We start from the raw sequence: 25052 nt of genomic DNA, 5'->3' as shown, positions 1-25052 counted from the left end.
AGCCCCGCTGATTAGATATTGATGGTCAAGGGCTAAAAGGGAAGGTCAGTAGGCCCATGATCAGCTCCTGCTCTGTACTTTCTGTACACAGCAAATATACAACTTATGAAGGTAAATTACCAGTAGGCAATAGACCAAACTGGCTGCCCCTTTTTTAAAAAAGAAAACATTTACGTTTATGATAAAAGCAGATGATACGTTTTTGTGCAGACAGTTTATCTCTGTATAAAGATTGTCAAAATGTCTGATACTTTGATACTTATTGATACCATGTGCCAAAAAATGATACAATTTCCATTTTTTTAATGATCAGTTATATTAAAGTGGCAAAGTTAAAACAATACGCTACATCTATTACATAGGACCAAATTAATCTAGCATATATTGGAGGCAAACTCCTAAACTCTGTCTTAATTGCCTATTACTTTAATTTCTGTGGCCATGGTATCCGAACAGTTATTGCTTTCACTTTATATTAATTATTTTTATTTCGAAAATTAAAATAATCGTATTGGAAACAATCCTACTGAGAAATCGAGCCACTCCTCAGTTCAGGGGGTCTTCAGCAGTTGTTAACGTGAATGGCTAACACATTACCCTGTCTTCTGACCTGCAGTTCTAGGACTCCAGCCCAGTCAGAGGACGAGCCTATTGGCTGGTTCGAGCTGGAGGATGACTGGAACGATGTGGAGATCAAGCTGCAGCAGTGCCGTGTTGCAAAGGTACACAACATGCAGACAAAACTACAACGCAGTTACTCTTCTGCTCTCTTTATTTATTATTCAACCCCATCAAGCATTCATTACATAACACTGTGTTCTTAAAATATACATAATAAAGTATCCTAAACTGAGCCCATGTTGGGTTTTGTGTTGTGATTTAATTGTCTTTTTGTCTTCTTAGTTCCTGATGGTGAAGTTCCTGTGCACCAGGCAGGACTCTGCAGAGCGTCTTGGCGTGCAGTCCCTCTCCTTCAGTGGTTACCTGTGTCCCGGGGCAGAGAGGCTAGGAGACCTGGACGACCTCAGTCCAGAGGGGGAGAGCTTTGACCATGAAGCTGTCACCGGCCTCTGTCTACTTAATAAAACACTATTCTTCATACAGCAGCTCACACGAGACATGGTAAGTACTGAACATAGTTTATCCCCACCACAATACTAAAAATCATAAGATGAAAACATCGAAATCCTCTTAGAAAACCTTATAAACATAAGCCAGTGGTGACAATGGCACATAATAATAGCTTCCTCCTTTGTTTGCCTCTTTAGTCTTTAAAATAATCTTTCACTAGACAACACAAACAAAAGACAGTGAGGCAAGATAACAAGTACAATCTGTAAAAGAGACCATGACAATGATCCTGTGCTTCTTCTTTTATCTCCTTGTTTCTCCCTTCACTATTCATTTACTTGTTAAAAGGGGCTCAGTCTGCCCTCTTGTGGCAATTACGAGACATAACAACTTCTTGTTTTCTGTAATTTTGAATTCCAACTACATGCAGATGTTGTCATTTTTTTAAATACTATTTCCTTTTCTCCTGCTGCAGGATGCCTCTCACTTTAAACAGAAGTATCTTCTGGACTTCAATGGCCTCGGTCTGAACCTTTTCTGGAGCTTCTACAGTAAACTCAGGGAGATGTGAGTAGTCGTGTGTTCCCGCTCCTCCTCCTACTGTTTTTCTCCTTTTGTGTAGCACTTTTAACCATGTGACAGACTCACTGATATTCAGTAAGCAGGACACATCTAGACACACTGAGATCCTTGCTTTAATCCAACTGTTTTTCTTGTCTCAGTGAGGGAGAGGATGTGCTGAAGAGCAGAGTTTTGCTGCTCCAACTGATGCAGAACTGTTTCCCCATGCTACCTAACCCGCTGGAGTCCCGAGGCTCAGAGGAGAGCAGAGGACATGTTGAGGGGGCAGCAGCTTGTCCGTCCACGTCCAGCGACTCAGAGCCTATATCTGACCCTGTGAGAGCAGTATGGGAGCTGTATACTCATCTCTGCCAGGGTAAGAACCATTTTAAAAACTACAATAGTGGAAGCAGAAAAACTTTTTTAATTTCCTTTTCAATGGCTTCATGACAGGTTTCTCTGCAGAGATTATTTGGGTAGTACTAGAACCTTAAGATTGATTTCTAAGACTGTGAAATCTTTCTAGATATTTAGTGTCTGGTTTAATTTCTCTGTACTGATGCCATTAAAATTACAACCAGGTTTATTGCCAAGTAGGTTCAAATGTTCAAAGAATATGTTTGAATGAAATAATGATTCTTTTTGTTACATTCATGTTGACAAAAAAAACCCCTCAAATAAGATCATTTTACATAAAACTTTTCAGTCAGTAAAAAAGGAATAGGCTAATGCCAGTGGCTTATTTTAGCCCGTCCTGTACCATTCAAGGAAAAATCTAGAAAATGAGCAATACTATAGAAAAATAGGTGTGATACTTCCAATTAAAAAATCAATTTCATTAAGTTTCAATTCATTTTATTACCTTTGATTGTTTTACATTCTTTGAATACAAACAGAGTCATAGGTTTTCATTTTTCATTAAGTCCATTCCATTACTCAGCCCCTAAAACTGACACATCTACAGTGCATTCAGAAAGTATTCAGACCCCCCTCACTTTTCCCTATTTTCTTATGTTGTAGCCTGATGCTACAGTAAAAAAATCATTTTATTTTCAGTAATCTACACTCAATACCATGTCTTGTGAAAGAGAAAATATATATTTTTTGTGAATTTACTAAAAATATAAAACTTAAATGTAACTCTTAGTATTTAGTATTCAAACCATTTTCAAAACACTTGAAATCTGGCTTTGGATCCCCCACATTTCTATTGTGTTTTCAATTTGTTTGCATGTTCACTCACCTGGTTCGCACGTCTTACCCACAGAGAATCTACAGAATAGAGGTCTCGTCTTTTTTTAATGTGCACTGCGCTCAGTAATCAGCCAAAATAGTTTGAAAAAATGATAGAGAGCTATATTTACCTCATTTTAACAGATGTTAATATCCACATTAGTTGAATTTGTTTGCACTCTATTTCTTGACAACCCAGATGAAAGCAAAATGCAAAAATGTGTCTTGTTTAATACATTTTTCTCTAAACCTCTAAAGCTTTTTGTTTCTACATCAGAACAATATGTCACAGGAAAGATGAAGTGCAAGTACGCTTCAGGTTTGTGCTTTTCAAAGTAAATACATTTAGCATTTCTTTGGAAGACTACCTTTTTTTCCACATAATGGTTTTATTTTGATTATATCTCAGCACGATTCAACTGTTCACTGAATCAGGTCACTTGTAGGAAGTGACCTGATTCAGTGAACAGGTCACTTCCTACAAGTGAGCTGATTTAGGTCAGCTCACTTGTAGGAAGTTTTATTGAGGCAAACTTTACGAAGAATGACAGGGCTTTGACAACAGGGAGATGATGATGCGTGCCAGAGCAGATACACGCACCAGCTGCGAGCAGCAAAACATGCTGCTCGTCTGAAAAAGCTGTTAAGAAGATTCAGAAATTGTATTGTCTGTGATGCGAGAAAATGACCTTAGGCTTAGTTCAACACACAAACCAAAGACAGGTGACTAGGTTAGGAAGGAGTCCGTGCTGGGGCCCAAAATGATGAAAGAAGAAACTGTTCTTATGGCATGAGAGTTTCACCCTGATGGTCCACAGTCTCATACCCAAGGGAAGAGTGTCAAACATTTTGTACCCAGGAAAGGGGAAGGAAGGGTCAGACATAATGCTGCATGCAGGCTGAGGGTCTTGAAAGTGCAAAGGTTGTGAAGAGAATGCAGATTGCAGCTGATCACCTTCTCTGCAGAGTACATGATTAACTACAGCCTGCTCTTGCCCTTAGCAGTGACAGCAGTGATAAAGGCAGCGAGGACTGACTCAATCATAGAGGCGTAAAAGTGTGCTGTCATTATCTTTGACACGTTGAATTTCCTCAGCTGTCGTCACATCCTGTGATCCTGTTAGGCTGATATAGGCGTTTCACAGATATTTCACATTTCCGTACATGCTCTTTGATGTGTAAACTCTTTATATGGATCATGTTATGCAGACAACAATACTTTTGGTTATTGGATTTGATGTCTTAACATATTTGTCCAGCAGAATTGTTTCTGTTCCACTGTTTATATCTTAATTTCAGCTTTGTCACAGCACACGTAGCAAAACACCAATGTTGAGTTTATGAAGTATCAACAAAAATGTATTGAACGACATCAAGAGAAGGAATCAGGCACTTTATGCATAAAAATATAAAAATGTGGAAGGAAATACTTTATTATGACCTTTATTATAATGACCAAATCATTTAAAAACATTTTTCACTTAACCTGTCTTCCTCTGGTTTGAGCTGCTACCTCTTGCTGGTTGTGGTTGATACCTGGAAGAGGCCAGCAATGATTGATTTGCCGGTCCTGTTTGAAGGCCCTGTCCTGGCTTCTTTTTCTTTCATTCATGCGACTGCGTTCCCTTGGATGTAGTTGATGTACAGGTGTGGCCACACCACAATTGTTTCACTGTAAGACCTATTTGGTCGAAACATGTTGACTTTTGAAATGATTTGATCTTTAAAATGAAGGCCTTCTCAGTATTGCCCTCTCTTTTTGGTTTCTTCTCTTTATATTTTTCAGATTTTCTGCCTGATTTCCAAGAGAACCCAATTTTGTTTCCTCTCGTTTGACCACATTGAGCAGCCAGTCATTTCTCCTTTGGTTGTTAAAGAAAGCAGCCTTCTGGGCTTCTAGTTTAGCTTAAAGATGGGGTCTCAATTAGGAATGGGCGGTAATATGGTAATACCATATATTGGGGTATTAAAAAAATAGCCATGGTATTGCCTCAATTACCGTCATTAAGATGGGACCATGTGATGAGTGCAGGTTTTTAAACGAATGCCTTGAAAACATGTGTATCTCTCCACCAGCAGCACCACTGCCAGTGTGTGAAGATGCTTCAACATGATGAATGAAATCCTGCTTATGATTTCATTTCAGTTTGGCAAATGATGAAGGCGCTCAGAGCTATACCAGAGTTTTTAAACTTGTGGCAACAGAGTTTTCCCGCGCTGCACAACGCGAATATAAATAATTAAGGCAGATCTTTATCTGTTTAGAAGCACACGGGACATTGCTTCACACTCATAGATGCTGTATTATAACGGTTGAGGATTTTTATTTTAATTTTTCCTTGTACAATAGGGTAAAGATGTCATATATTTAAGGTATTACACACAGAGACACGGAGAGAAAGAGAGCGAGAAGGAGAGAGAGGAAAAAAGAGACAAAGGATGAGTTCATTCTGCCTTATCTCTTCTTGCCTGTAAGGTGTGAAAACAAAGGCTTCAACTAAAATTCACTTCCAGCTAGAAATGAGTGATATCATATGCCGGGGTATTAGTAAATAGCCATGTTATTGCTTTAGTCACTGTCATGAAGACAGTACTGCTTAAAAAAGTGTACGTTTATTAAAAAATGCCTTGAGAGTCTGTGTCCATTCCAACTGTAGCGCCACTGTGTCTGTGTGAAGATGCTTCAGAGGTGATGAAAGAATTTCTGTCAGCCCAATTTGGCAAACTACGAACGCGCACATACATACCGACGCATAAAAACTCGTGCGACATGGAATGCCATCAGCACTGTGCACGCGCTGTACAGAGGACGGGTCTTGGCATTGTTGCACTATGAGGAAATAATATTAAGGGCTAATCTTCTATCTGTTTAAAAGCACACTGGACATTACTAAACATTCCCATGTCCTGTATGATAATAGGTTATTATGTCTCATAATGGCGCTGGAGGGAGCGGAGGTAAGAGAGAGGAATAAGTGCACGTCTGTGTGGAGAAGAAAAAGAGAGAAATGTCATTTGTGGTAAATAAGTGAAGTAAATGTTTACTTCTATGATAAACATGCTCACCTGTTAACCACTTCATGAGCTCCTGCAAACGTCTCCCTATAACCTTTTTTTTAACCGAAGCATTTTGATAAAAGAATAAATAAAGCACTGTAGAGGTGCGCGCTGTTGCTCTGCTCACGTGTCAGGGGTCTTAATGGCATATGGAAACGTTCTTTAAAAAAGTCTGCAATATATTAAATGTAATTTTAGATTTGCTAATGTCGTGATGTTGTTTTTCAGTTGTGGACGGTCCAGAGGGGGAGACGTTAATAGAGAAAGCTTTGCACAAAGAAGCAGTCAAGTCTGTTCTTAATGGAGCAGTTGTTTTCTTCCCTGATAAACACGTCAGGAGAGACAAACTCTTCCACATGATGGTGAGTTAAACCACTGCAAAATAAATACATAAAGAAGTAGGTAATAATCGGATGCAGTGATTTAGTGTAATAATGTGCCTTTTTGTAGAAAAACATCACAGAAGAGGATCAGCCAGAGTCGGTGAAGGTGACGTTTGAGTCACTTTGTAATTACTTCAGGTAGGTAGACTGTAGATTTACATGTTTCTTAAACATCCAGGTGAGAATAGTTCATCAACAGCTGTGTTTTTCTCTGTGCAGTGACCAAGATCCTAGTGGCCTTCTCCTGCTCCCACCTAAAGGAGCTCCCTCAGACTTTGACATCAGCCCCATCCTGTCAGTGATGGAGACACTGCTTCTGGTGGCAACAAGAGAGGTGTGACACCCGTTAGGCACATTATTCAACATTCTTCTGTCACCCACTACTTCTTTATTTTTCTGATCTTTTGTTTTTGTTTAACTGTCTCAGTGTGAGGTCATGATGGTGGATGAGAGCAGTGGAGCCAGCAGGACGGTGCTGCTGTCCTTGTTCTGGGCTCTGCAGGGCAGCCTGCTCTCCTGGTGCTACCTGCAGCTCAAAACAGGATCCTCCACTGCCGTCGCCATGGACCTGGCCAAAGAAATCCTGCTCAAATGTAAGTCACAGCTCAGCCAAATGTGCTCATCTAACAGGTGAAAGAAAAGATAAGCTGTTGTGGTTAAGGAGTAGAAGATGCGTTTTTATAAAGACAGGATGTTTCGCTTTGACAGATGTGGATCAGTTTCTGGGAAGTTTCAAAGCCATCCTGGGCTCCCTGCTGGAGAGGTACACCAGTGGAGAAATCACTGATAAACTCGGCAGCTCCATCCTCGCTACAGTCTTCAGACAACTGGTAAAACACAGTTCAGTCCTATTTTTTTAACATGGCTGGTATAGAGTTGTATCAGCTGAATAACTGTGTTTTTTATTGGGCCCTTGCAGATGATTTTACTCCTGGAGCTGTGCTCTTTGGACATCCCTCACAGCGTGCTGCTGAAGAGTTTCTCCTCTCTGGTTGAGCTGCTCAAAAGCCTATCAAGTGATACAGGAGACATTTTCTCTAAGGTCAGTCCACTTAAACTTATGCTGACTCTTGTTCCACTGAGTGTGAACAAGAGGTGAAAACATAGACAAGTATTTGGCGCATTAAGAGCTGTGAATATACAGCAACACCACCAGAGCTGACTCAACATTTTCTCAGCACACTATTTCTATACTCACATCCCACATATTGTTCAGTTATTTCATGTAGCTACACTACTGTTTCTACTGGGCGGTCTGATGTTCAGCGCTAAGTAAAAATAGTTTATAAAAGACAGAGTAAAGGAAACATGGCAGGGCATATGGTGTTACATTTTCAGCTTTTTCTGATGAGTCAGTGAACAAAATCTTTTTAAAAACAACCATTCAAAAGTTAGTAGGAATAATGATAACTTCTCTTGAGCCAAATCATCACATTTAATTGTTTACTGAACTATGAAGTTTATTGAATTCTGCCAGGGTGCATTAGTCAATGTATCTGCAATAATCAGCACAATAGCTAAATTTTATCCTTTGTTTTTAGTAGAGGTCAACCATTCTTGATTTTTAGAGCCAGTGCTGATTGTTTCTAAGTCATGATAACTGATATTTGGAACCATGATTTACAACACGTCATTGGACAATTGACATTCAGAAAGTCTTGGCTGCTTCATTACTAATTATCATAAGTTACTGAGGAGCCCTCGCCTCCAAAGCTAGTAATAAACTACTTCTGATACTTGTACCTTTTTAGTAACAGAGGATGAGGAATAGCTATAAACATTTGGCATACTGGGACGGGGAGAGAAAGAAAAAAGGCCATAGCTAGAGAGGCTAACTGCTTAGCAGGGGAGATTTAGAATTAGAACTTTGAGGGTGCTCAGCACCTAAACACACTGAGACATGTCTGCAGTTTTGCAAGGGTTGAATGCATCCACCAAAAACACCATTATTAATACACAAGTATTATTTTCCTATGTGTTTCATTTATGAAATTAACAACAGTAAATCTGAGTAATGTGGGATTAATGACTGCCAGAATGCATTATATTTTCAAACTAAATAGACCTAAACTCAACAGAAATGTTTGCAATAGTGAAATTATTTATCTTTGAAGTGAATGTGCTGTATAATGCCCATAAACACAAAATTGATTCTTAATACTTCAGAAAAAAATCAAGAGAGCTCATGAGAGAGTTAAACTGTGTTTTCTTTCTAAAAGGGACAGTCTGATTGGGTTTATTAGCCTTTATTAGGATACTTCACAGAGCTCACTCACTGTCCTCATGCAGACCATGTGGCCTACTACAGCTTTTCTGTCGCCCACCTGCCCCTTCTGCTTCCTGCATCATCTCTTGTCCGCCTCCACGAGGCTGCCGCAGCTTCAGATTGTCTGCTGAAGGGACTGCAGACTGCAACTTTTGTAGCATCTTAATTGACTAGAATATGGCATGAACTGGGCATGATACATGGCACAATGATTTAGGATAATGGAATTTAAAAAGATATGAAATAAAGACTTGACATATTGAGAAAAAATCTGGTTGGGCAATGCCCTCATCATTTTTAGGGGAGTTGAGATGAAATTTAGGGGTGCTGCAGCACCTCTAAAAAGGGTCTAAAAATACTTTGCCCTCGCAAAAACATACTTAAAGTATAATATTTTAAAGACGTCATGAAAATACATATAAATTGTATCAGCAACCAAGCAAACTCTTTAATGATTTTAACGCTCTATTAACACCTAGTGATCTTTAATGATTTATCATAATTATCAAAAATAAAGCTATGTTGTAGTGTCTCAGAATCAGAAATAATTTTATAAGGTGAGAGTTCATATCCTTCATAACTGTTTAACCAGTCAACAAGTACTATTTCACTAATGAACGTTGTTCTCCATCAGCTGGAGATGAAGCAGAGGTACCTCTTCGGCAAAATGAATGTTCCAAATAGCATAAGACAAAAGATAGGCTTGAAGATATAAAATTCAAGGAGTAAATAGGCAAAAATGTCAATTATATGCATAATAAAATACAAAAGAATGTATAGAAATGATAGGGATAAAGGTGTTAAGTCATAATCGGTATATTGCCCTATATCAACTTAAAATATGTTGGGATGCATGAAAAACATTAGTGCAGAAATTCTGTCTCATTATGTAAACAGAGTAAAGGAGCGCTCACGTAAAAATTTCCATCATTAAGTTTGCACAACCATGCAGTTCCTAAGCACATTTGTGCAGTTATGTTAGCTACAGACACTGATTTCCTGCCACATCATTGTTAGGTGGATCAGGAGAGCTGGCACCAACCCCAGCAGCCCGTAGTCCTGAGGACCTGGAACTTGGAGTCTCCTCACAACTATGAGAACAGTCGACATGAAACCAGCATCTTCGCCTGCCCCGGGGCGACCTCGTTTGAGGTGGAGTTTGATGAACGCTGTGAGACAGAGAAGAGGTGAGCTAAGTGAAGGAGTAAAGAGTAAGATATTTTGATTTTTTTTGTCCCTTAACCATTCTCTATACTCTGAATATTTCCAGATACGACTACCTCGAGTTCACAGACTCCAGAGGTGGAAAGGTCCGCTATGACATGAAGGTTGGAACTGAGAAGTGGCCAAAGGTAGGGAACAGGAAAACACTGAGCTGTTTTACATGAGATTTTGTTGTTGCTTCATCATTTTACATGTATTCTGTTGTTTCTGTCTGCTCCTCAGAAAGTAACGTTTGACGCCGGCCCTCAGCTCCAGTTCCTCTTCCACTCTGACAGCAGTAACAACGAGTGGGGTTACAAGTTCACAGTGACTGCTCTTGGCCTCCCAGACATCACCATTTCATGGATGTCAGACCTGCAGCTGCTGGTGGCTCGTCTGATGGGTCGTCTGGCTTCAAGAACACTTGCTCTGAAATCCCCCTATGGTAGGAATATTCAGCAGGAAGTTTGTGACATGATGGTTCAAGTGTTTTTCTGTGAGTCATTTAAAAAAAAAGAAATCTCAAAGCATACATTAATAGATCTCGTCAAATTGTCTCTTTTTTGATGTACAGTTAGGTCCCTAAGTGCAGCAACATATTTGTCTTCTATTTACCACAACAATGGATGTGAAATAAAACAATCAATATGTGACTGAAGTGTAGACTTTCAGCCTTAACCTCTTAATACCTTACATGTACATATGAACACGTCACATTTTGGCTTTCCCATAACATGTTGATAATTTCTGCAATTAGAATTTGTGACGTAATTGTCCAGAATGTCTATTAAATTTTAAGTAATTTGTTTGAACTTTTCATGAATTTTCATGGAAGTTATAGGGAATTTGCTTTGAAATTTTCTAGGGATGGGACCAATCCGATCCAATATCGGTATCGGGTCCAATATGGACGTAATTAATCGGATCGGATATCTGACTGATGGCGCCGATCCAAGTGACTGATCCAAATCCATCCTACAGTTTGCGGTAGATCACGAATGCACCGCAGTCTAATACGAGACAGTCTGTGTGTAACTGAGCTAGTATTAGGTAAGGATGTTCTTAGCGGTATAATTACCAAGTCGATTAAACGTAAATCTATATTTAAAATAGTTAAAACAAGTCTAAAGACGAGAGAACACAAAGAAGAGTGGGTGTGATGTAAGCCTGATATACTCTCTACAGTGTGGCTAGCATTGAAAGCTAGCACTGCCCGCCTTCGTTCCTCTTTGCAGATTAATATCGTGCTTTCATATTTGGCCTCTTTTCACTTTGGGTGAGTAGTCATACGTGAGCTTAACCCTCTACAGCCCACATGCCACTTTTTTCCATTTACTACTTTGGAAAACTGTTGTACCGCGGTCTTCCTACTATATGCTAACAGATTAGCCACCGCAGACCTTCTCATTGTTTACATCCAGCCGTGAAAGGTCAGAGAGGAAGACTGCGGCCATTAACTGAAGCTACAGCCGTCTCTAGTGGCGGGAGGTTCATTAAAGACAGTATAGACAGGGATTTCAAGCCTGTGTTCTTAAAAAATGATAGGTAATTAGTTTAACCGACTGCTTAAGTAGTTTAACCCTTTTTGGATAATGTTGATATTTTTTATTTTTAAGTAGTACTTCAAATAAATTTGTTTGGAATACATTTAAATTCAATTCTTTTTTTTTTTTTTTTTTTTCTTTTTAATAAGAGGAGCTGGGTGGTTTACTGCAGCCTCATCTAACCTCTCACATTATACCAACAACAATAATAATTGTTTAAAAAAAAAAAAAAAATATATATATATATACAAATATATATATATATATATATATATATATATATATATATATATATATATATATGAATCAGTATTGGTATCGGCACATATTTATCGGAATCGGATCGGAACTGAAAAAAAGTGGATCGGTGCATCCCTATAATTTTCAAGAATTTTCATGAAAACTTTGGGGATACATTTGTATATTCTGGAGTTTGTTTGGAAGTTTTGGGGTTTAATTTGCATTTTTTTTATTTTTGTTTTTGTTTGGTTAATAGGAGGATTTTGTCTGGATTTTTCACTATTATAGAAATTTGGGGAATGTGTTTGCAATTTTTGAGATTTTTATTTTAACTTTTGGGAGAATGTGATCTAAGATTTTTGATATTTACATGGAAATTTGCCAAATTATTTGTAATTTCTTGGAAATTTTAGGAGGTGGGGCATTTGGAATTTTTGACATTTTCTATGGAATTTTCTACAGAAGTTTGTAAATTTTGAGAGTTTGAGAGAAGGAGGTTTTGGGGAAAATTTGCTTTGAAATTATTTTGGCATTTTCTTGGAATTTGTTTGGAAATTTTCAGGCATTTTCCACAGAAATTTATGAAATCTATTTTCAGTTTTGGGAGTTTGTTTTGAGTTTCTGAGGGAAATTTGATTTGGAATTATTGATGTTTGCCTGGGAACTTGTGAAAACTATTACAACTTTGGGGAATTTGATTAGGAATTTTTGATAGCGGATGTCCTTTAAAATTTTGCAGATTTTCAATGGAAATTTCACTGTGTGTGTTTGGATGTTTAGGAGAAATTTTTCATTATTTGTATTTGCAAATTATTGACAAATTTATGAGAGACTTCAGAGGAATTTGTTTGAAAATGTTCAGGCATTTCCATGGATTTTGGGGATTTTTTTTCTTTGAATATTTAGGCTTTATGGTAAAATTTCACTTAAACATTGAAGAAATTTTGGGCCTCAATGGGATACTTTAAAACAAGTTTAAGAATTCCATGGAAATTTAAAGTAATTCTCTTTAGGAGTTTGTGTGGATCCTTATTTTCTGTTCTATTATTTTTTATATCGAACACTTAAGTTGCCGGTCTTGTCTAAAAGATAACATACAATTGGTTTAATGTTTTGTACATCAAAATGACCTATTTGATTAAAAAAATGTATTGGGGCTTATGAAAACATTTTCTAACCGACATCTATTTGAACAGAATTAGCATTTTTTTCCGCACCATTTTTAATATACAAATATACAGATTTTAAAAGAATATACATTGTTGTCTATTGCAGAGATTCGCACTGTTAAGGAGCTTCCACCAGGGAAAATGTCCCATGTTCAGTCTTCTCCTCTATGGAAACCCATCCTGCATCATGGGCTTTGTGAAACAAGAGAGACAAATCGAACAAAAACCACCACAGACCAGGTAATCACAAATTAGATGAATCCAGTTATTGATCTGCTTCAATCTCAGGCTGAAACTAGGAGGCGCTTTAACGGTTTGTTGTTCATGTGTTTCGTAGACAAACTCATGGACTCCTGATGAATTAATGAACTTCCTGGAGGATTTTGCACGGTGGAACCCATCTCAGGAGCCGACAGACAGCAGGACAGAGCTGATGAAGACCCTCATGCATTCCTGCAGGAAGCAGCTCATGAGGAATGAGATTGCTGCTGGGTCAAAGACAGACCAGGCTGTGAATGCCATCTGGGCGGCCATGGTGTACCACACACCGGCCCTGAACCATGCACTAAAGAACTATGGTAAAACTCAACTTTGAACGATAGATATAGAGCTAACTGTTTAATTTATTTTAGTAATTCTGCATGGGTGATTGATGTTGAAGTTGATTTGCTTCTGTTTTGTCTTCTATGAAAAGTTAATCAGGATTGTAAGTCGTGTCTGAGTGAAGAGTTTGTGCAGGCGTATTCACTAGCAGACAGCATCAGAACATGGATGGTGAGAGTTCATATCCTTCATAACTATTTAACCAATCAACAAGTATTGTTTCATTGACCAACATTGTCCTCCATTAGCTGGAGATGAAGCAGAGGTACCTCGTCGGCAAAATGAATGTTCCTGACGAGAAGGAAGGAGGTCAGGATGAGGTCACCATGGAAACATTAGGTGAGGACCTCAGCACCCATAATTCATTCTCATCAACATTGTTAGCCATGGCCAAAGATTTTTATGTACAACTCCAATTCCACAAAAGGTGGGGCACTGTGTAAAATGTAAATACAAACAGAATGCAATGATTTGCAATTCTCAAAAACCCAGTTTATTTGCAATAAAACATAAGCAACATATCAGGTGTTGAAAATGACGCATTTTAAAATTTCTTGTAATATGTTTGCTCATTTTGAATTTGATGACAGCAACACATCTCAAAAAACTAGGGACTGTTTAGCATTGTGTAGCATCCCTTCTTCTTTTAACAACAGGCTGTAAATGTTTGGAAAGTGAGGAGACCTGTTGCTGGAGTTTTGGGAAAGGAATGTTGTCCCATTCTTGTCTGATGGAGGATTCTAGCTGCTCAACAGTTCTGGGTCTTCTATTGCTGGATTTTTAGTTTAATGATGCAGTAAATATTTTCTGTTGGGAAAAATTTGGACTCAAGCAGACCAGTTCAGCTCCCAGACTCTTCTACTGTGAGGCCATGCTGCTATAATGGATGTAATATTTGGTTTAGCATTGTCTTGCTGAAATATACAAGGTATCCTGGAAGGGAAATTGTCTGGATGGGAGCATAATTGCTCTGCATGCAGGATATTATCGCCATGATATCAGTATTGGCAGATCCAAAAATTTCTGCTGATATTTACAACTGATTTCTTGCTATACAAATCAGCCTATATTGGCTGTACAAACAACAGAGTTTTATGCTGGAGCAACAGAGCTTCATCATCCAAAGTGCTTTTCTTTATCATCATTCCATACACAACACGTGTGTTTCATGGACTGAATTTTTTTCTGCAGACACATACAAACCAGAGTTTTTTGTCCTAGTTTTAAAATAATTTTGCTGACCTGTTATCTTCTCTCTGTAGCTGAGACATGCATAGAGAAGAGCCTCTTACTCTTCAGATTTGCCCCCTGTGGAGTGCCATGTCAGGACAGTGACTCTATCAAAGCTACAGAGGGCAGCAGAGCCCCACTCTTCCGTTCCAGTTCTATCTCAGAGGGCGACTTCCAGCCCAGCTCCGCTGTGGGACCCCAGCCTGCAGGGTCTGAGGAGAGTGGTGATGCCAAAGCAGCTCAGAGCCAAACCTCTGGCGTCCAGAACTCATCTTCATGTTTGCACGGGAAGCAAGGCCACAGAAGCTCCACGGAAAGCCTCTCCTCCCAGTCAGGAGAACCAGCCTCACCCTCCACCTTCCCCCGAAAAGCCCCATTCAGTCGGGCACGCCTCCGCCTCCTCTCCTGCAGATCTATAGAAGAGCCCCGAATGACCCCCTCAGTAAAGGATCGCTACCCGATCCTTAAACACATCCTGAACTTTATAAGGGACCAGGCTCTCACAACAGCAAGGTAGCCTAACTTTAGTCTGCTATTTTTATTAAATGTCTGTACCCATTCAGGAGTTAAGTTATAATATTTCTTCTTCTTGTAGCATTCTGCAGACCCTGTCACTAAGCAAAGCCCAGGCTCTGAGTGTGTGTAAAGTCCTGGAGATGGTTCAACAATGTTTACACTCCCTTGGAAAGCCACACCTCTTTCAAGCCCCCTGCATCCTGTTTCTACAGGAGCTGCTGGCGTGTCAAAAAGACTTCACCAGGTACATTTTAAGACTTTGTTTGTACTGCAAATGGAAGAAATGTCAGTTTGTTATGTTTGCAGGTTGTATACAACAGACAAGCCCAAGAAAGCACAGTTAATATATGTAGCTTTGAATAAAGAAAAAACTGTGTGGTTTTGATTCTGAGAATAAAGCAGTACAGGGTTGTTATTGTACTTAAATGCATAGCTGTAAATGAGAATCTTGTGGGTGCCAAATTTAAGTCTTTAGAAGTAATAATATAAGAACTTTTAAATAGTTTATCCCTATTACTGTTGGAGATGCTGACTAACTTAGAGTTGTCCTCGAAAACTGTTAAATGTTTAGAAAATTGCACAGTGTTTCAAAGGTTGTCTTTCGTCTATTTAAAGATACAAAAAAGTTTCACAAGATCCATTCTGTGTCCTGGTTTATTTATGATTTATATATCCTACTTGTCTATCAGTGTCACAGATCAGTCAGATCAGATTAATGTGTTTAATGTGACAAAATGATGAAGTTTTATCTGCTTTTAATGTTAGAAATTAATTAAGATAAGACTCATACAGTTTACTTACAGACAATCAGGATGTGCTTATTGTCGCTGTGGAAAGTTGATAGGAAACATTTTTAAACAGAAAATTGATCAAGTGTGTTTCACTATACCAGAGTTTTTCTGATTGATTGCATAACACAGCTGAATCTTTGTTTGATTCAGAATCTCTTTGTGTTATACATTAGAAAAATCTTTCTTCAAATAGTGCTGCATGATTTGGTAAAAAAGTCTAGGAAGCCTGGAAACTGTTGCAATTTGTGATTGCAGTAATGATATAATTTATGAATGGTATAATTAGTCTACTTGCTGCATTATCAAGGAAAATGCAGAGAAAAAGATCTATATTTTTAATGTGCTGCTTTCAAAATATTACTTTGTACAAATGTGGTGATACTGGTGTAAACCTTAGGGCATTTCTACAGGCTGTTTGTGAACCTTTCAAGTTCTACTTTGTACAAAAATAATCACAGCCCTTTATGTGGTTAAGTAAATGCATAGCCTGTCAGTGACTGCTATTGTGATTTGATTAATTATGACATGCTACAATCACATGTGTTATTAGGTCTGAATTTCAATATTACCAGTTTAACAAATCTCAGATATAAAGTATCAAATAAGAGTTTGATGAAATACCATAAATATGGTTAATTGGCCATACTATTTACACTTTAATTTTTTTATCTTAAAAGTGGGCTGCAACTTAAATCCTGGGGCAACATATATCATTGTGAAGTGCCAAGACAGCTGACATCATTACTGCATGTACATTCAGCTGCCACTGTCACACACTACTAGGACTGGGCGATTATGCCAAAAATCAAGATTACGATTAAACGACCTTTTCCCCTTGATTACAATTAATGAATGATTATTCCACCCCCATACTTGACTCTGTTTGTTCTGTAAATATTTGTATCATTTTAAAACAAATAACTTAAAAAAACATGCACAGATGAACAATTTATGGTTATTTATTGAAACAATTTAAAAAAAAAAAAAAACACAGCTGAAAGGAAATGTTTTTTGGAAGAAGTCCAGTTTTTCAAGAAAAGTAGTCAATGAACAACTTGTGTTTCTTGCTAAGAACAAAATTATTTTTTTATTGCTGTATAAAAAGTAGAAAATAACTTTGTTGCTCTTAGGGGACTGGATGGCATGGTATCACATGACCAGTACTTCTACTCTTGGTTTACATAAGGCTACATGCCTTGTGGCACCTGGCTGCCAAATATACTACACAGTGACTACACAGCCAGTAGTTTGTTTTCAAAGGGGTGGTGCATTAGTAGAGAGAGAATTACAAGGTAACAAATTGAAATAATTAACACGGCAGGTTCACATTGGTTAGAGGCTCTAAATGCCAGTTTTGATTATTTTTTAATTAATTGCCCAGCTCTACACACTACACAAGAAAATTAGCCCCACTCAGTGGCACTGCTTTTTATCCACTTTTCTCCCTCGTTAGGCCATGACCCTAAATTATAAGAAAACCAGAAGTCTACTGTTAGTGTTGAGTGCTGGTTTGACTAGAAACACCTCTCAGTTAAAGTAACTAGCGGCGGATGGAAGTGGGCAGAGTGACTAATGGGCTTGATGACTGTCTCATATCAACCAGAGGTCGTGAACTCAGCTACCATACTGTGTCTAGTAGATGCACAAACTCCATACGGTGAAAACAGATGGTACTGAAAACACAGCTGCACAGAAGCTGAGAGTTACTGACTATACTGAAAGAAATGAAAATCATCACACAGGAGGACAATTTAAACATTTTTAACCTTAAGAGATTCCAAAAAGCAGACTGCAGCTTATATAGCTGGGTGACTTATGTTAGGATTTTTCATATTACAGAAAAATTAAATTTAATATAAAAAAAATCAGTGATGATTCAGCTGTCCAGTAGAATTTAATTTCATATGCTCCCTTTGTGTCGTCTCTTTCAGCTACTTCTCTCAGCTGTCAGACAGTGGGCAGAAGCTCGGGGAGGAGGTGAGGCGTTCTTACCATCAGTTGGTGCTTATGCTGGTGGAGGCTGTACAAGGTTTCAGCAGCCTCAATGAAAAGTAAGAACTTCTGTTTTTTCTTGGCCACAAGTAGATTCACTGAAGTTTAAAAGCAATACTTCTTTGTTTAATTTGATGTGTGAGTCCTGTAATTTTAACCTGGCCCTCATCACTGCTCTGCAGAGCTCTGCTGCCGGCCCTGTCCTGTGTGCAGACCTGCTTGTTGCACCTTCTGGACATGAACTGGGAGGTTCATGACCTTCCTCTCTTCCTCAATATCAAACTTCCTGAACTCTTGCTCAGCATGTCTCAGGAGAACATCAGCGTTCATGACATTGCCATCAGGTAGTTTATGACACATTTCAGAAAACAATATATTTAGTATTTTTTCTTTCAATAAAAGCTGCTAGGTTGAGCAAAGATTAGCTTTTATTTTAACAGGTCAATAGTCCAACTGTTTAAGATTACATGGTCTGTCAATGTCTTAAATCTGCACTGGCAATTTATTTTGTTTGCTGTTTAATTTCATTCGTAGTCAGTGGACAGAGGAGGATGAAATTGCGGACTACAAGAAGAACCAGGAATGGATGGATGAGTGCATGGATGGCATGTTTGAGAAGTGGTACGACAAAATTGATGAAGAGGACTCCATGGAGGACAGGAGGAAGGTGTGTCAATAAGTTAAAACACAAAAGTTTTAGAAGACAGAAAAAATACCTGAATCTGGGAAAAGAAAGTCAACCGTGTCCCCATTTCTTCTGCATCCCTGCCTTATAAAGAAAGGAATATAAAAATTCTTAACTATGTCATTTGGCAGGGTATTGAAATAAAATTAAATAATTAAATGTATAAGAAATGATAAAAATGCTGTGAGCTCTAAGGCATTTATCTGATGCTGTCCACAGATGCACATGTTCATTGCACGGTACTGTGATCTGCTCAACGTGGTGATCTCCTGTGACGGCTGTGAGAGGATGGCTCCATGGCATCGCTACCGATGTCTGCAGTGCATGGACATGGACCTCTGCAAGACCTGCTTCCTCAGTGAGCTCACACACTCCTCTACACTTCTCACACTCTGTCTCAGGAAGGAAGGAAGATCTTGTAGCTCAGAGTGAAGAGCCAATGTAGCTGTATTTATTGTGTTAAAAAGAGCACAAGAGTTCATAAAAATCTGTGTTTGTTACCAGGTGGAGCCAAGCCTGAGGGCCACGAGGACGACCATGAGATGGTAAACATGGAGTACGCCTGCGATCATTGTCAGGGGCTGATTGTAGGCAGCAGGATCAACTGCAACGTCTGTGAAGACTTCGACCTTTGCTTTGGATGTTACCATGCAAAGAAATACCCTGACAGGTGACACAGCTTTAATCCTGTTTAGACTTATTTACTTTTAGTGTTAACATCTGAGTTGTACACTTGACATATTTTTGCCATCTCCAGCCACCTGCCCACTCATCGGATCACAGTGTACCCCATGGTGACCATACGAATCAGTGACCGCCACCGCCTGATACAGCCTTACATCCACAACTACTCCTGGCTGCTGTTTGCTGCTCTGGCACTCTACACATCAGAGCTGAGCAGCGAGAAGAAGACGGAGGGAGAGTCTTTGGAAAGCAACAACCTGAGCCAGGCGTCAGCACTGCAGACGTGCTGCTCACAGCTCATCACTGACTGCCTACTCAAGGGACAGACTGGCAAAGGTAGATTCAAATAATTCAGTTTTCAAAGTTTTAGTTTGATATGTTACTAGAAGAGAAGACCGGTCCTACCCTATAGCATGTATGCTAAATTAGGGTTCTTGATTTATACACCTGTGGCAATCAGTCTGAGTGCTTACTTTTAAATACTTTTGTCCATATATGTAGCGTATATTTCCATTCTAGCTCTAGCTTTCTTTTGTCTGAAAGTCACAACAGTTCTAATGGTATTTAAAGAAGTCGGGTGTGATGTGAGCTGGGTGGCGGGTGAAGGTGGGGACCTTGGCGGTCCGATCCACAGCTGCAGAAGCTGGCTCTGGGGACGTGGAACATCACCTTGTGCGTGAGGTTGAGCGGTACCAGCCAGATATAGTTGGTCTCACCTCAACGCACAGTTTGGGCTCTGGAACCAGTCTTCCTGAGAGGGGTTGGACTCTTTTCTACTCTGGAGTTGCCCTTGGTGAGAGGTGCCAAGCAGGTGTGGGCATACTGATTGACCCCGGGCTGGCAGCCTGTATATTGGGGTTTACCCCGTTGGACGAGAGGGTAGCCTCCCTCCGCCTTCGGGTGGGGGGACGGGTCCTGACTGTTGTTTGTGCGTATGCACCGCACAGCAGCACAGAATACTCAACCTTTTTGGAGTAGCTGGAGAGGGTGCTGGAGAGCGCTCCTTCTCCCTCGTGGGCTCTTCTCCCTCGGGGACTCCCTCGTCCTGCAGGGAGACTTCAATGCTCACGTGGGTAATGACAGTGAGACCTGAAAGGGGGTGACTGGGAGCAACGGCCCCCCTGATCTTTACCCGAGTGGTGTTCTGTTACTGGGCTTTTGTGCTCATCATGGAATGTCTATAACGAACACCATGTTCAGGCGTAAGGGTGTCCACATGTGCACTTGGCACCAGGACACCCTAGGTCGCAGTTTGATGATCAACTTTGTAGTCATATCATCAGACTTGTGGCCACATGTCCTGGACACTCGGGTAAAGAGAGGGTTGGAGCTGTCAACCAATCACCACCTGGTGGTGAGTTGGCTCCACTGGTGGGGGAGGATGTCTGTCAGACCTGGCAGGCCCAAATGTATTGTGAGGGTCTGCTGGGAACGTCTGGCAGAGTCCCCCTGTCGCAAGGCGCTTCAACTCTCACCTCCAACAGAGGCAGGGGACATTGAGTCCGAGCGGGCCGTGTTCCGTGCCTCTATTGTCGAGGCAGCTGATAGGAGCTGCGACCATAAGGTGTCAGTGCCCGTCGTGGCGGAAACCCCCGAACCCACTGGTGGACACCGGCGGTGAGGGATGCCGTCAAGCTGAAGAAGGAGTCTTATTGGGCCTTCCTGGCCTGTGGGACTCCAGAGGCAGCTGACAGGTACTGGCAGGCCAAGCAGTTTGCAGCTTCAGAGGTTGCTTAGGCAAAAACTCGGACGTGGGAGGAGTTCGGAGAGGCCATGGAGAATGACTTTCATACGGCTTCAAGAAGATTCTGGACCACCATCCGGCCTCTCAGGAGGGGGAAGCAGTGCGCTGTCAACACCTTGTATGGTGGGGATGTCACGCTGTTGACCTTGACTCGGGATGTTGTGGGTCGGTGGAAGGAATACTTCAAAGACCTCCTCAATCCCATCGACACACCTTCCGATGAGGAAGCGGAGTCTGGGGGCTCGGGTGTGGGCTCTTCAATCTCTGGGGCTGAGGTCGCAGAGGTGGTAAAAAAAGCTCCTTGGTGGCAGGGCCGCGGGGGCGGATGAGATCTGCCCTGAGTTCCTCAAGGCTCTGGATGTTGTAGGGCTGTCTTGGCTGACACGCCTTTGCGACATCGCGCGGACATCAGGGACAGTGCCCCTGGACTGGCAGACTGGGGTGGTGGTTCCCCTCTTTAAGAGGGGGGACCAGAGGGTGTGTTCCAATTATAGGGGGATCACACTTCTCAGCCTCCCCGGTAAGGTCTATTCAGGGGTCCCGGAGAGGAGGGTCTGTCAGATAGTCGATCCTCAGATTCAGGAGGAGCAATGTGGTTTTCATCCAGGTCGTGGAACAGTGGACCAGCTCTACACTCTCGGTAGGGTCCTGGAGGGTACATGGGAGTTTGCCCAACCAGTCTACATGTGTTTTATAGACCTGGAGAAGGCATTCGACTGTGTCCCGTGAGTAATCATGTGGAGAGTGCTCTGGGAGTATGGGGTCCCAGACCCCCTGATAAGGGCTGTTCGGTCCCTGTATGACCTGTGTCAGAGCTTGATCCGCATTGCTGGAAGTAAGTCGGACTCTTTTCCAGTGCGTGTTGGACTCTGCTAGTGCTGCCCTTTATCACCAGTTCTGTTTATAACTTTCATGGACAGAATTTCTAGGCGCAGCCAGGGCATTGAGGTTTGGTGGCCTCAGGATCAGGTCTCTGCTTTTTGCAGATGATGTGGTTCTGTTGGCTTCATCAGGCAGTGACCTACAGCTCTCACTGGAACAGTTTGTAACCGAGCGTGAAGCAGCTGGGATGAGAATCAGCACCTCCAAATCTGAGGCCATGGTCCTCAGTCGGAAAAGGGTGAAATGCCCTCTCCAGGTTGGGAATGCCCCAAGTGGAGGAGTTCAAGTATCTCAGGGTCTTGTTCACGAGTGAGGGAAGAATGGAGCGGGAGATCGACAGGCAGATCAGTGTGGCGTCAGCAGTGATGCGGTCTTTGCATTGATCTGTCTTGGCGAAGAAAGAGCTGAGTCGAAAGGCGAAGCTCTCAATTTACCGGTCGATCTATGTTCCTACCCTCACCTATGGTCATGAACTGTGGGTTGTGACCGAAAGAATGAGATCACAGATACAGGCAGCTGAAATGAGTTTCCTCCGCAGGGTGTCTGGACTCTCCCTTAGAGATAGGGTGAGAAGCTCGGCCATCCTGGAGAGACTCGGAGTAGAGCTGCTGCTCCTCCGCGTTGAGAGGAGCCAGATGAGGTGGCTCGGGCACCTGGTCTGGATGCCTCCTGGACACCTCCCTGGTAAGGTGTTCCGGGCAGGTCCCACTGGAAGGAGACCCTGGGGTAGACCTAGGACACGCTGGAGAGACTATGTCGGCCTGAGAACGCCTTGGGATCCCCTGGGAAGAGCTGGACGAAGTGGCCGGGGAGAGGGAAGTCTGGGCTTCCCTGCTTAGGCTGCTGTTCCCGTGACCCGATCTTGGATAAGCGGAGGAAGAGGGATGGATGGATGGACAAAGTAGAAATATTCTTTTAAAATAGATTTCAAAGGACACATTTCTGTTATCCATGCTTTTTAAATTCCTTTTTTGACGTTTTTGGGTTAAAAAAATGCCTTTTATTTACACAAGGTTTCACATTTCACATCTGAGTCATTTTAGTTGTGTTTTCATGTTCTGACTCCTTACAATTCATAAACTTGGTACAGGCAGTAACCGACTTTCCTTCTGTCCTTGTAGGTCTGCGTTCCTCTGCCTTGCTTGCATTGCTGTCGTCCAATGACTCGTCTTCTGACAGTGAGCTATGTCCAGTCTCTCCAGAGTCCTCGCAGGAGCTCAGTACAGCCACTGATACCTCCTCTCTGCCTGGATCCACCGCAGCGATCTGTTCCCCAACATCTCCGAAAGACAAGGTTAGCAACAGATTTCATAAGATAACATGGAGTTAAAAAAACCTCTGTGGAAAGTATAATAATAAAATGGCTTCATGAAATGATGCTAAAAAAGTGCAAAATAATAGGTAGATTATTCACTCCAAAGATTAAAGATATTTATGTGATTAGTGTACAAAATCAGATCGAGTATTTACATGTACCTCTAATTTCCATAGAACAGGGAACACACAGTTAAACATGGTAAGAATTAAAACATTCTTCTGTACGTATACTGAAATGATGTTATCTTCCCATCTTTAGAGCAAATCATCAGCTAAAGACAAAAAGCCAAAAGAAGTAGGTTCTCCTCCTGCTCCTCCTGAGGTGTTGTCTCCCCCAAGCACTGGAGAAGGGGAGAAAATGAAGTTGGTTACCCAAGACACCCTGGACTCCCCCAGCCTCAGCCAGACTCCCTCAATGTCCAGTGAGGATCCCCTCTCTCCTGTGGTCCGAAGTAAGCAAAGAGTAGAAGCTCAACAGGCTGATTCTGTCTCTGATTTTGTTCATTAGTAGTATTAAGGTCTTTCCCTCGGCTGTCTTTATCAACATTTTATTTTTTCAAACATTTGCAGCTTCAGAGTCTGGACCAGGAGCTGTCAACTCTCCAACGTCTGATGTTGTGAAGGAGACTGATGAGAGGCTGCCACAGGTTCCTCTTCAGGAGCATGTGTTCTCTGAGTGCTCCAGGGAGAGGATCCTGGGACTACTGGCTGCCATGCTGCCACCAGCAAAACCAGTACGTGAAATCGGACACCATTTTATTTTGGCTTAAAGAGAAGAGCCCCGTATTTGTCAGCATTGACATATTTTCCATTCATCTCTGTATAGCATGATTGCTGGTATATAACATTATCATCTTCTCTCTTGTGTCCTCAGGGCAACACCCTATCTCTGCCCAGTCTGAACTCCATCCTGCCTCAGCTCTTCAGAGCCGTCATCTCCAATGCTGGCTCTCTAAACGAGACTTTCCACCTCACTCTGGGACTGCTGGGTCAGCTGCTGCTCAGAATCTCTCCGGCAGAGGCCGACACCGCAGTCACAGAGGCTCTGGCTGATAAATATGAACTGCTGACTCAGGGAGAGGCAGCCAGCCTAGACACCCAGGGCTGGAAGACAACACAGCTGCTTTTCAGCCTGGGGGCCGTCTGTTTAGACAGGTAGGAGGAGGAAATAGTGATGCTGCCAGGAAATGGGTTATGTGGTTTAGATTCCTGTATCCTAAGTGAATCTTCATACTCAGGAGGCAGATTGGAAACATATGCTATAAAACAGAGGAATCAATATGGATTATAAGTATAGAACAAGCACTTAATAACAATAATTATTTTAAAAATGATGCACACTTACATTTCTTCTTACATGTTTTGGCTACTTTTTTGGCAGGTAGATCAGAAAACTGTAAGTAATCTGCCTCCATACCCTCTCTTTTTACAGTTAATCTGAATTTTAATTGCTTTTTTTAAACAGTAGTTTCATTTCAATGAATATCATTTATATATTCCTGACAACACAGAAGTAAATAACCCTTCCAGTCATCTTTCCACTTAGCATATTTGAATAGTTTTGCTAGTTAAATACAACAATTAGTCCTCCCACCTTCAGAAATGTAAGAAAATAACGGAAATGGATATTTTCTTTGAAAAGTAGGTTTAATTATTTTCTGGTTTTATTTTTTTATAAAATAAGTGACTGCATAAATATTCACCTCCTTCAAGTCAGTATTTAGTAGATACATCTTTGGCTGCAATCACAGCACTGAGTCTGTGGATAGATCTCAATCAGGCTTGCACATCAGGACACTGCAATTTTTATTTTAATTTTTCTCTGCCTGTACAAGCCTTCTATGGCCGGCTGCACAAGAAGTGTCCCCACAGCATGATGCT

The 25052-nt window shown here is 41.0% G+C and overlaps 1 protein-coding gene across 1 annotated transcript in view; it reads left to right on the top strand.

Moving 5' to 3' along the window:
* Window positions 1-25052, top strand: part of zzef1 (zinc finger, ZZ-type with EF hand domain 1) — a 64937-nt gene that overhangs the window by 16040 nt on the left and 23845 nt on the right. Inside the window, exons 12-40 of the mRNA XM_041800974.1 lie at window positions 617-722; window positions 904-1122; window positions 1547-1638; window positions 1794-2008; window positions 6151-6284; window positions 6373-6443; window positions 6525-6639; window positions 6733-6898; window positions 7014-7135; window positions 7225-7347; window positions 9589-9758; window positions 9842-9923; window positions 10018-10219; window positions 12834-12967; window positions 13065-13305; window positions 13422-13501; window positions 13579-13669; window positions 14593-15073; window positions 15156-15320; window positions 17799-17918; window positions 18042-18203; window positions 18394-18526; window positions 18764-18902; window positions 19049-19214; window positions 19302-19564; window positions 22976-23148; window positions 23431-23623; window positions 23742-23905; window positions 24046-24326. Coding sequence (XP_041656908.1) covers window positions 617-722; window positions 904-1122; window positions 1547-1638; window positions 1794-2008; window positions 6151-6284; window positions 6373-6443; window positions 6525-6639; window positions 6733-6898; window positions 7014-7135; window positions 7225-7347; window positions 9589-9758; window positions 9842-9923; window positions 10018-10219; window positions 12834-12967; window positions 13065-13305; window positions 13422-13501; window positions 13579-13669; window positions 14593-15073; window positions 15156-15320; window positions 17799-17918; window positions 18042-18203; window positions 18394-18526; window positions 18764-18902; window positions 19049-19214; window positions 19302-19564; window positions 22976-23148; window positions 23431-23623; window positions 23742-23905; window positions 24046-24326 — 4803 coding nt within the window. The remainder of the gene's footprint in view (window positions 1-616; window positions 723-903; window positions 1123-1546; window positions 1639-1793; window positions 2009-6150; window positions 6285-6372; window positions 6444-6524; window positions 6640-6732; window positions 6899-7013; window positions 7136-7224; window positions 7348-9588; window positions 9759-9841; window positions 9924-10017; window positions 10220-12833; window positions 12968-13064; window positions 13306-13421; window positions 13502-13578; window positions 13670-14592; window positions 15074-15155; window positions 15321-17798; window positions 17919-18041; window positions 18204-18393; window positions 18527-18763; window positions 18903-19048; window positions 19215-19301; window positions 19565-22975; window positions 23149-23430; window positions 23624-23741; window positions 23906-24045; window positions 24327-25052) is intronic.

Source organism: Cheilinus undulatus, linkage group 12, assembly GCF_018320785.1.
Source record: "Cheilinus undulatus linkage group 12, ASM1832078v1, whole genome shotgun sequence".
NCBI lineage: Eukaryota > Metazoa > Chordata > Actinopteri > Labriformes > Labridae > Cheilinus > Cheilinus undulatus.
This window is presented reverse-complemented; position numbering and strand designations above follow the sequence as displayed.